Raw genomic sequence first — 11378 nt, 5'->3', positions numbered from 1 at the left:
ATTCTTGATCTGGCCATTCGGCCCGCCATCTTGGATTTTGGGGTTATGACGTCATCAAATTAGCATAATTTATGCATATATAATTATGAAAGATATGCTAAATAATATAAGATTTTATTTTTGTAACAAAATCACAGTAATATAGCAAACAGATATGAAAAATACATTGTTAGAACCAAAAATAGTGATTTTTGGCAAAACTGCCTGTCCACAAACGGTTGTCATGGCAACAAGAAAAAATGGAAAATTTGTCGAACTTCGCAAAATTGTTGCCAACAATATTTTAGGAAAAATCACCAAATTTGGTGGCTCTAGCGTAAGCCGTTCTGGCGTTATAGGACATCAAAGTTAGCGCGGGCCTCAAAAGCCCCCCCCCCCCCCGGTCTGAATAGGGTTAAAGACCAAACATGTAATGTTTGTAACTCAATGTAATAATGTAATTAATATTAACTGATGTATACATTGACAAATTTACATTAATGTTTTTGGCAAATACTCAAGCATTAACGCTTGAGACCTAACTTTGGGCTGATTTTTTTCCCTATCCACCATAATCTGGATTAAAAACAGATAATATGTGCCATTGCAAACGATTTATACCAAGCATAATTAACAAAGATCCCCAGACTTTGCGTATCGTTGCTTGGCGTGGCAAATTCCCTTCAAAATCTTGAAACGTGTATTTATTACAGTTTATTCATTTCTATTATACAGATAATTCTGTCCATTATATGAAATGTCCATTATAATAAATTATGATAGGGTAAAGTTTTCACTTTTTCTCTTGTCACCGCTTGTTTGTATGTAAGTACACATTACTTTTGGTAACGTACGAAGAATTTGTTCAAGAAGGTCCTATGTAACAAGGCTTTTATACCCAGCACATGATGACGTTATAAGAACGAAATGGACATCTTGGCGATAAAGTTAAGGGTTTATACATTTTGATAATTGTCTAGAATAACGTACTGGATCCCTCTAGAAGAAGGTAAAAGGGGGCCAAGGTATGGAGATAATGAAACATAACGTCAGGAAAACAAACCAGACCGGACATTTGGCAGGATATTATATTTACTCTGTAATCTATCGTAGGAAATATGGTCGTAGTCATTTGCATTTTCCATCTAGACTGAAATATTTACTTAAAAATCCCCATGTTTGGGCTTGTAGTGCTACAAATTCGCTACTATTTAAGGGTTTTCGTATTCAATACAAATCTTGCGGAGCTAGAGATTTCGACAGTCTGAAGACCCTCTATCGGAGTTTCTTTGTAGTACAGCGGAACTTCGAGGTGTAGCTTATGGGTATAAAATGTTCTTGCTTTTCTTAGAAGCAAGGATTTGGGGCAATGAATTTTTTTTTTACATTTGTTAGCCTTAGTGAATTTGTGTATTGTATGAACGTAAGTTTTGACACCAGTTGTGTTATTTGCTGTTCTATTCTATATTCATTCTATTGACGGCTCTTAACAATTTCAATGCAAGAGTGTGTTTATTCTCAGCATTTCCAATCTCATCAGTTTACTCCGAAGTTTTACAATAACTCATATAGTTTCCTAATATGTTCGGTTCTTTTCATTTAACCCTATTCGGACCGGGCTTTTTTGTTCATCCCTGGACGGGGGGTGGGGGTGTGCTTTTAAGGCCCTCCACATCTAAGTCCTATAACTCTTGAACGACGTGTCGTATGGCCACCAAATTTTTAGGATATGATATAGACGAGTATAAGACTTTGACGTTACGATGACGTAATATGACATTTCAAATAACATATGATTTAATTAATGTAACAAAATAGCAGTAATATAGCAAATAAACGTGAAAAATACATTGTTAAAACCGAAATTAGCGATTTTTGGCAAAACTGCCTTTCAACAAATGGTTGCCATGACAACACGAGAAACATGAAAATTTGTCAAACTTCGCGAAATTGTTGTCAACAATATTTTAGGCAAACTCACTAACTTTTGTGGCTTTAGCATAAGCCATTCTGGCCTTATAGGACATCAAAGTGGGCGCAGGCCTCAAAAGCCCCCCCCCCCCACTCTGAATAGGGTTAGCTACGGCACGTCGTTGAAGAGTTATAGATAACTTTATTGCACAACAATTGTACGAGGTACAAAGTATGGCATCTACATAACTACAGTTCTATAGCTTAACTAACTAATACAGGAGTTGTAGTATGCGATAAGCTTCTTACAATCATTGGAAGCTTTTACAATCAGTTGAGGAGTTTCTAATATCCAAACCTTCTTTGATATATTTTCCTATATCTGCCATGCAGGGATTGTCACATGTCATGATGTATTTGAATTTGCACTTCGGGTCCATTGAGATAAATCCTTGTGTATAAAATGACAACCTTCTGTATAGAGAATTGCGTATTTCAGAATATTTGGGACATACAATCATAAAGTGATATTCGTCTTCAATTAACTCTGGACAGAATGGACAAACCCTCTGGTCGATAGGGATTTTTTTTGAATCTCCCGGTTTCTATATTTAATTTGTGACAGCTAATTCTGAGTTGTGTGATTGCCCTACGAACGTCAAGGCTCTTTATGGTTGAAATGTAATTCTCTTGCTTGTAATGCTTGTTCAATGTAGAAGAGAGGAGAGTTTAGAATTGGTTCGAATAGAGGAATGCCAACTTTGTACGTATATATCTTGTAAACGTTGTCGTAACTGGGTGTTGATTGTATCTATGTGGTATGACCTCGGGTTCAGCCATATGTGTCCAAAGCCTTGGTAATTTAGGATATTTTTTACGTGGACAATCCAATCATGTTCTCCGAATGAAACAGTATTGTAAGTCTCACGAAGAAGGGCATCTTCGGGCAAGTTAACTAAACGATGCCAATATTTAACAAGTTGCATTTCTACATCAATCATAGCTGGGAAAGTTCCCAATTCTCCCCTGACACCATCGTTTGAGGCTTTGGCATGAATGCCTAACAGAAATGTTTGGAAGCGCATGTCAATGACGTCAAATTCTGGAATTTGTTGATTTGAATCTAGGTTTATAATTTGGAAGCCGTTCTCTTGTAAAATTTGGCTATTGGCATGACGCAGTAGTGTTTCTTTATCTGTATGTCTTTCCAAACATACAACATAAGTACTATTCAATGCAGAAGATGTGGTTTTTCTAATGGTAGCTGGAAAGTTATCTTGAATGTCAAGTTTTTTAAGTAAAGTAGAAAAAACCTTTGAGGAGGATTCACAGATGTTATTGGTATGAGATACAATGATTCTTATACTTTTAGAAAAACGGTCAAAGCATGTGATTTCTGAACAGTACATAAAGATGGGTTTTACGAATTTGTCGAATAGATTTTTTCCGAGATTGATTGAAATGTCCTTATTGGAGAATAAAAGAGCCTTGAGTTTGAAAAGTGCTCTCATTGCTTTGGTTTTCAAATATTTCCTGGCGGTTTTGAATTTTCCGGAAGATGTGAAAGGAATTCCGAGGTATGTATAGCTGTCAGTGATTTCTATATTTTTGCCATAAATATGGAATTTGTCTTTATTATTCTTATTAGTACCTTTGCCAAAAACAACTACCTTGGTTTTCGAGACATTGACAGATAGCTTCCTTTTCTTACAATATTTTTCTAGGCAGTCAATACAATGCTGTAGCCCTTGTTTTGACGATGAAATCAGAGCGAGATCGTCTGCCCAGGATAAACAATTTAGAGATTTTGAGGTTAGGACTGCAGGATCACATTTTGTGGGGTCAAAGCACTTAGATATATCATTGATGAATAAATTAAATAATAAAGGACTAAGATTACATCCCTGCCTTACTCCGCATACAGAAGGAAAAGAGTTTGATAATCCATTATCTAATCTAACTGCATACTTCACATCATTATACATGGATTTTATAATATTAAAGAAATTTCCTCCAATACCACATTGATGCAACTTATAGAATAGCCCATCTCGCCAGACACTGTCAAATGCCTTCCTCATGTCAACAAAGCATACAAATAATTTCCCGCCTTTTTTCTTTGTGTATTTGTCTATTAGAGATTTTAAGATAAAAATATTGTCAGAGGTTCTACATCTTTTCCGGAACCCAAACTGGGTGTCATCTAGAAGTTTCTTTCTTTCTGCAAAGTTTTGTAACCTGTTGTTTAGAATGAGTGTGAATAATTTGAATAGACAACTAGAAATCGCTATTCCTCGATAGTTGTCTGCATTACATTTATCACCTGATTTATGTATTGGCGTAAGAATGCTTGTATTCCAGTTGGAAGGAAATGTGCCTTTATTAAGTATAGTATTGAAAAGACTCACTAAAGGTTGACATAGATGTTTTGCACCATACTTTAACATTTCATTTGAGATTGAGTCAATACCGGAAGCTTTTCCCGTTTTTAATAATTTCAAACCATTCAAGACTTCCACTGGAGTGAATGGGAAATTTAACGGGTTTGGGGTATGATCATTTAACTGATTAAGGTATTCAGTGACCGTTTTTTCGAAGATAGTTATAGGACTTAGAAGTAGAGGGCCTCACCCCCCCCCCCCCCGTCCAGGGATGACCAAAAAAGCCCGGTCTGAATATGGTCAAAAGTGTTATGTTTGGATAACCTTTTTTTTTTCGAAAACTGTGTGTTTGTCAAAACCGAAGTAAAATGTTAAGTTTGGAGAAACTCCTGTGATTGTTTAAAGTCATGACTGTAAGATGTAAAGTTGAAGGTTTGTAGAAAATCTTGTTTTTTAAGAGACTGTGTATTTGTAATAGAAGTGTCTCTGAAGTGAAGTGTTTGAAGAAAATCCTGTTTCTTTTTCTCGGAACATGTGTGTTTGTAAAAGCCATGACTGTAAGATAAAAAAAATGTAAGATTCGAAGAAAACCCTTTTTTTGTTTCTTTGTAAAAGACGTGTCTAAAAGAAAAAAAATTGTTCTCTCTTAGAACCTGTGTGTTTGTAAGAGCCGTGTCTGTGAGATGTAAAATGTAAGGTTTGAAGAAATTCCCCCTTTTTCCTTACGTAACCTGTGTATTTTTAAAAGCCGTCAGTAAGGCGTTAAGTTAAAGGTTTGGTAAAAATTCTCCTTTTTTTCCCGGAAGCTGTGTGTTTGTAAAAGCCATGTCTGTAAAATGTAAAGTGCATGGTTTAGAGAAAATTCTTTGTTTTTTTCTCAAACCATGTGTGTTTGTAAAAGCCGTGTCTGTAAAGTTTAAAGTTAGAAAAAAAAATCTTTCTTTCTTGTAGCCGGTGTGTTTGCAATAGCCGGTGTGTTTGAAATAGCCTCGTATGTAAGATGTAAGGTGCAATGTTTCGAGAAATTCCTCTTTTTTTCTTCTTTCGGAACCTGTGATTAGTAAAAGCCGTGACTTGGAACCTATGTGTTTGTAATAGCTGTGTCAGTAAGATGTAAATTGTAAGGTTTGCATAGAATTCATAGAATTTTTTTTCTCGGAACCTGTTTGTTTGTAAAAGCCGTTGCTGTTAGATGAAAAGTGTAAGGTTCAGTGAAAATTATCTGTTCTCTCTCAGATCCTGTGTGTTTGTAATAGCCGTGTCTGTAAGATGTAAAGAGTAAGGTTTGAAGTAAATTCTCTTTTTTTGCTCCTTCGGAATCTGTTTGTAAAAGCCGTGTCATTAAGATGAAAAATGTAACGTTAGGAGAAAATCCTCCGTTTCTATCTCGGAACCTGTTTGTTTTTAATAACCTTGACTGTAAGATAGAAAGTGTATTGTTTGGAGGAAATCCTCTGTTTTTCTGATGGAACCTATGTGTTTGCATTAGCTGTGTCTGAAAGATAGAAAGTGTAGGGTTTCGAGAAAATCCTCTGTTCTTTTTTCAGAACATGTGTGTTTGTAATATCCGTGTCTGTAAGATGTTAAGTGTAAGGTTTGTAGAAAATCATCTGTTCTATTTTCTCGCAACCTGTGTGTAAGTCAAATGTAAAGTGTGAGGTTTTGGATAAAGCTCTTCAATCTTCTTTCAGAACCTGTGTATTTGTATAAGCCATGTCTGTAAGATGTGAGGTTTGGAGAAAATCCTCTGTTTTATTTTTTTGCAACCTGTGTGTATGTCAGATGTAAATTGTAAGGTTTTGGAGAAAGCCCTTCTAATTTTCTTTCAGAACCTGTGTGTTTGTAAAAGCCGTGACTGTAAAATGTAAAATGTAAAATGTAAGGTCTGGGTCAACTCCTTTTTATCTTCGAACTTGTGATTTTGTAATAGCCGTGTCTGTAAGATTTAAAAGTGCCATGTTTGGACAAAATTCTTTGTTTTTTTTGCCAAATTGTGTGATTTTGTAAAATCCCTGTCTGTAAGATGTGAAGTGTGAGGTTGTTTCTTCTCTTGAAACATGTGTCCTTCTTATAGCAGTGTCAGAAAGAGAAAAAGTGTAAGGTTTCGGAAAAATTGTCCGTTTTTTAACTTGCAGTTTGTAATAGCCGTGACTGTAAGATAAAAAGAGATAATGTGTAAATAAAATCCTCCTTTATTGTGGGAAAATCCGTGTTTGTAAGATTTAAAAGTGCAATGATTGAAAAAAAATCCTTCGTTATTTTTTCGGAACCTGTGTGTACGTATGCGAAAGATGCGTCTGTGATATGTAAAGTTTGGAAAAATTCCCCTTTTTCTTCTCCCGGAACCTGTGTATTTGTGAAAAGGGTGACTTAAGGGCGTTAAGTGTAAGGTTTTAAGAAAATCATCTGTTTTTCTCTTGGAACCTGTGTGTTTGTAATAGCGGTGTCTGTATGATGTGAAGTGTAGGGTTTAACGATAATCCTCGTTGTTTTTTTTCTTCTCAGAACCTGTGTGTTTGCAAAAGCCGTGTCTGCAAATGTTAAGTGTAGGGTTCAAAGAAAACCCTCCGAAAACAAAAGTGTTAGTTGTTAAATTTTCTGTGATATATATATGTATTACGGTAGTTCCCTGTTTCGGAAAATCAATTAATAACGTTACATTTACGTTATATTACTTCATGATGATATCAAAATTATCAGGGATCATAAAACTTTATTACCCCCTGCAATCGTACTTATTGTACATAAAGGCGTTTTGAACTTTTTGAAAGGGAATGACATAAAAGCCCAGTCTGGTAAGGTTTAAATAGAAGCACGGCCAATTAAGGGGCTTAATCTCCATATTTTAACATCCACTAGTCTTTAAACTTTTTGTGTATCATCTTAAATGTCTGATAGTCACTCAAGTGCTCTCGTTACCTTAGTGACCCTACTGTTAGCAAGACATTGTGTCCGGCGCCCATCAGACAAGCAGTTATGGCGTCGACATTTAATGTTAACCTACCTCCAACCTCTTAAACTCAACTTCTTATATTCTCCACATTCCAAAATTAGAAAACTGACAAAATTCTTTTGCATAACCCTAAATGTCTGATAGTAATTTGAATTTATTTCAAGCTACCGTTTGTAAGAAAGGGTGACGGAAGTTGGCTATGCTGGCGAAATGATTTCCGGCACACCATATTAGAAGCGGATCCGTACCTGGATTTCAAAAAGGATTACTGTAAAAAAGATACATGAGATAACTTTGCGAAAAGTCGGGGGTACATTTGTTTTCCCAAACAATCATCTATCAGAAAATAACACTGGCTTCTAATGGAATGCCACTTGTATTCAATTACCTGGCGAAAGCAATGAAGACATCGAAGTGCGCTTTTGATATCTTGATGTTCAATAAGAGTATCAAAAGTGTTTCTATTTGGTACAAATCTCTATGATCTGGAGTAAATCTATAATTATTTAATGTAATCAGACAAAAGTTACACTTCGATGTAATTAATGTCAGAAACACTTTAGAATTAGCATTCATAATTTAGGTCACTCAATAAATCTTCTTTGTCACGGGTAAAAGGACTTTTCCCTACTTGTCGTATCTGAAAATTCCTCTGTACTCCTAGTTGCAAAGGACTATGACGAACATTTTGTTACGCTGTCCTGATTCGTTACTACTTTTAAAACCAGGCACCTTTGACCTCTTGCTAGCGTCACGCCTCCTCTAACTATACATGGTAACTACTCTGGGCCAGATCAAGATACGAAAGACTAGAGGAACGGTCAAACGCTTGTTTGTAAGTACTTATAATTGTTTAAAGATATAGTGAGTAAAGAAGATATGGTATTGATAATTTGGAATTTGAAGGATTTCGCCAACAGAAATAACCTTTAAATATAATTTCCCATTTGTCTTCTTAGCAATATTCTAGCGATACATGTTACCAATTAATGGCAATACAAGGTCCCTAAATAATTTTTCATATGTATTGTTGCAGCAGAGGAAGACGAAAATGAAGAGGAAGACGAAAATGACTACAGTCGGACTGTTTCAACATTTCTTTAAAGCATTGTTGGCGTTCATCTCCGTGCTAATTATTATCTACATTTATCTTTATCATGAGCATGGAACATTGAAAGCTTCTTTTCAAGCGGAAGTTAAAAATGAAGAAGGTAAAGTTGCCGTACTAAAAATTGTTTAGTGGGGGTAAGGTCTTGCTACCGTCCAAAGAAACTACTTTCAGCGTTAGCTTCTTGGAGGGACATTGATTGACGAGAACCGCTGGGCTAATATTTTGCCTGCTTTGGTCGAACCGACGTCCTTTTTTTGTATGACAGAGCTAAAATTTAGCTAATAAAATATCAAATCTTATTTCTATTCTCTGAAAGATTATGATGAAGAGGACGTGGACAGATTGGTGGAAGCGGAACAGCAAAGAAGGAAGTCCTTACTTGCCAAATACTGTCAGAGTAATTTTTCGTCAAGTGCGGTCAGTAATCTCTTGAATTACAAAGTTAATAGCTCAATTTATCTTATTACAACCATATACATCGATAATATTTCAACTGGACCTGTCATCGTAATTCTATGTTCACGTTGCTAAAAATGATAACATATTGCAAAGAAAAAAGTTCCATTCAATAAAGTCATTTTGCTAACACAAACAAACCATTGTTTGAGACATTATCTATGTTTACCATCCTCAAATATGAAACATTTACATCTTACCCAAAACAAATGTGAATGATTTTAAGAACCTTTTCTGATCTTCGTCGAAATAATCTAGCCAAAAAATTGAAATTGATAACACCATAATTAATCATGTTACGTCGTCCTTGCGACAGATTTCTTAACATCTACAGACTACATCATTCTTTAAAATTTTGCTGGTCATATGATGATTCATTTTAGAGTTACAGGAGTCAAAAATGGCGGGACATCTAGTTGCTTTGCGTCTAAAGATCACTATGGTACTGACATTTAAAATCCGATTTTAAAACAGTCAATATATCTGCTCGTCAATTTAATGAAGCTTTTCTATTAAGATAAAAGATGGCTAAAATGGCATTCTTTTAAACTGTAAATGTAACAATCGGCTTGACAAAGATGTGCAAGCTATTGCTGATGTTTCAAAATCCGATGCCCCTTTCCATTCTTTTTCAGAAATCCCTGAATACATTTTACTTCGTCGTGAGTGAAAATAGAAAAATCATATATTGTCGGACTGGAAAAACAGGAAGCACTACAACATCGGCTTTGTTATATAATCTGGAACATGGTTATAATATGACAGCGAAGGAATTGAAGATAAACAAGGGCTCTATCACTTCAAGACTATTAAGCACGTACAATAAGGAAGAGATAGACCATCGTGTATCGTCCTATTACAGCATTGTCGTTACGAGGAACCCAATAGAAAGGTAAGAATCCGTTTAATATGAGCTGTTCTAAACTTGCTAAAAGTTGCTTATATTTATCATCCGTAACAGCGACAGTGGAACATATACCAACTGTCTATTTCCCTTTCGTCCATATTACGTTAAATTTGTATTGAATTCTGTTCTTTACCCTATTCTAAATTTACCTCGGGGTATGTAAAGGCACACCAGTAGGAAGGTAGATATGATGATGTGTAGAGAGGTATAAACGGGTCCCACTAAAAACCGAGAACTACCAAAAACTACCAAAACAAGAGTTCGTAGACCTCATATCTCTATGAAATAGTCTGATAATGTAAATGTCTTCCACATTTGCATATCTATGATTACTTATATACACCTCTAAAAAACTACGCTGGTCACTATTTTGATTGTCCAATCATATACGACATCGATGAATTATGGTACTCTGGCATTAATTATGCATATAAGGGACTTAATTGCATAATTGGTATCTGATAATTTCCCACCTGCCACATACTACATATATTGCATGTATTTGAGTTCTTCAAAGGAAATACCGCGAATACAGATTTTCCTAATTGGATATGCAAATTAACTGTCAGTTTGCATAAGTTGCACTTCTTGATGTGAATCTCTGTCTACGCTACCAACACACCAAATATCATGTAAAATTGTCATTCCCTTCTTCAGTTATCGTCCTTAGAAGATTTTGACAAAAATGCCCCTGCAATTACAGAGCATCCTGCCAGGGGGACCAAATATACACCACATATCCCTTATGTCACAAGTAATCTGCCACAAAAAAAATTAAGACCATAGCAGATCCAGTTCAAAAGATAAAAAAAACAATGAATTTCTGCTGCAGTACCAAGGTCACAAACCAGGGGGTCAAAAATTGACCTTGACCTTCGTCTTCGCAACACCTACTCACAAACCAAATATCATTGAAATCCATTAAGAGGTTATTGAGCTATGCTCACTCCAAAAATCTGGACACACAGACAGACAGAAACACACACACACACACAAAACCATATCTCAATTCTTCATTAAGATAATAACAACCGAAAACAACTTTCACTAATTACCGAAAATAACAGAAAACAATTTTAACTAAATACCGAAAACAACTTGAAACTACGAAAAACAACCAAAAACAAGAGTTCGGAGACCTCATATCTCCATTAAATAGTCTGATTATGTTAATGACTTGCACATTTGCATCATTTATGCTTAGTTATTTAAAACTGAAAATAACCTACGCTGTTCACTATGTTAATTGTTCAATCATTTACCACATCGATAAATTATGGCACTTTTGCATTGATTATGCAAATTGAGGACTTATTTGCATAATTGGTATCTGATAATGTTCCACCTGCCACAAACTACATATATATTTGCGCATGTATTTGCGTTCTATAAAAGAAACACTGCAAATACAGATCTTCCTCATAAGATACGCAAATTAAGTGTTAATTTGCATAATAAGCACTTCACGCTGTACATCTAAGTCTAAGCTACCTACATACCAATTATCATGTAAAATTGTCATTCCCATCTTCAGTTATCCAACTTAAGAAGATTTTGACAAAAATGCCCATGCAGTTCTAGAGCAACCTGCTAGAGGGGCCAAATAGACACCACATATCCCTTACGTCACAAGCTATCTGCCATCCAAATATCAAGACCATAACACATCCAGTTCAAAAG

General features: G+C 35.5%; 1 protein-coding gene across 1 annotated transcript in view; it reads left to right on the top strand.

The window, feature by feature from the left end:
* Positions 1–11378, top strand: part of LOC118430745 (carbohydrate sulfotransferase 11-like) — a 246314-nt gene that overhangs the window by 226542 nt on the left and 8394 nt on the right. Inside the window, exons 2-4 of the mRNA XM_035841761.1 lie at positions 8261–8435; positions 8652–8752; positions 9427–9683. Coding sequence (XP_035697654.1) covers positions 8276–8435; positions 8652–8752; positions 9427–9683 — 518 coding nt within the window. The 5' untranslated portion in view covers positions 8261–8275. The remainder of the gene's footprint in view (positions 1–8260; positions 8436–8651; positions 8753–9426; positions 9684–11378) is intronic.

This window comes from Branchiostoma floridae, chromosome 1, assembly GCF_000003815.2.
Source record: "Branchiostoma floridae strain S238N-H82 chromosome 1, Bfl_VNyyK, whole genome shotgun sequence".
In the NCBI taxonomy this organism is placed as follows: Eukaryota; Metazoa; Chordata; class Leptocardii; order Amphioxiformes; family Branchiostomatidae; genus Branchiostoma; species Branchiostoma floridae.
Note: the sequence above shows the minus strand (reverse complement) of the source record. Positions and strands in the feature narration are given on the sequence as shown.